The following is a 345-nucleotide window of genomic DNA, read 5'->3' on the forward strand; positions in this document are numbered from 1 at the left end:
CATTAGAGTGATATTAATGATAGATCTATTAATATATAATCTAATTAATCTATAATCTATAAGAAATGTGATCGCGGTGATTCAAGGGTGATTCAATAAATCACTGTGCGACGAACCTTGGCAACGTATCAGACATCCTTGAAGCGTTGCGAAGTTGTTTCCATTTCCTCCACATCCGCCGTAATTAAACAGCGAGCAAACACCCGCTCCCGTATCGTAGTACCACCTCTGTAGGTTGTTGTCGCATGGTCCAGGATTTGGTGCTTGCGTGCAAACGTCGATATCACGTGATTCTGCACAGCAGTAGTAGGGCAATGTATCAAACGACATGTTATATAGGCAGCA

At 42.0% G+C, this 345-nt stretch overlaps 1 protein-coding gene across 1 annotated transcript in view; it reads right to left on the bottom strand.

Moving 5' to 3' along the window:
- LOC106819256 (epithelial cell adhesion molecule-like) overlaps window positions 1–345 on the bottom strand; it is an 8,329-nt gene extending 7,984 nt beyond the window's left edge. Inside the window, exon 1 of the mRNA XM_014823902.1 lies at window positions 117–345. Within this exon, the coding sequence (XP_014679388.1) occupies window positions 117–330 (214 nt within the window). The 5' untranslated portion in view covers window positions 331–345. The remainder of the gene's footprint in view (window positions 1–116) is intronic.

The sequence above is a fragment of the Priapulus caudatus genome, unplaced genomic scaffold, assembly GCF_000485595.1.
Source record: "Priapulus caudatus unplaced genomic scaffold, Priapulus_caudatus-5.0.1 Scaffold3047, whole genome shotgun sequence".
Taxonomy (NCBI): Eukaryota; Metazoa; Priapulida; class Priapulimorpha; order Priapulimorphida; family Priapulidae; genus Priapulus; species Priapulus caudatus.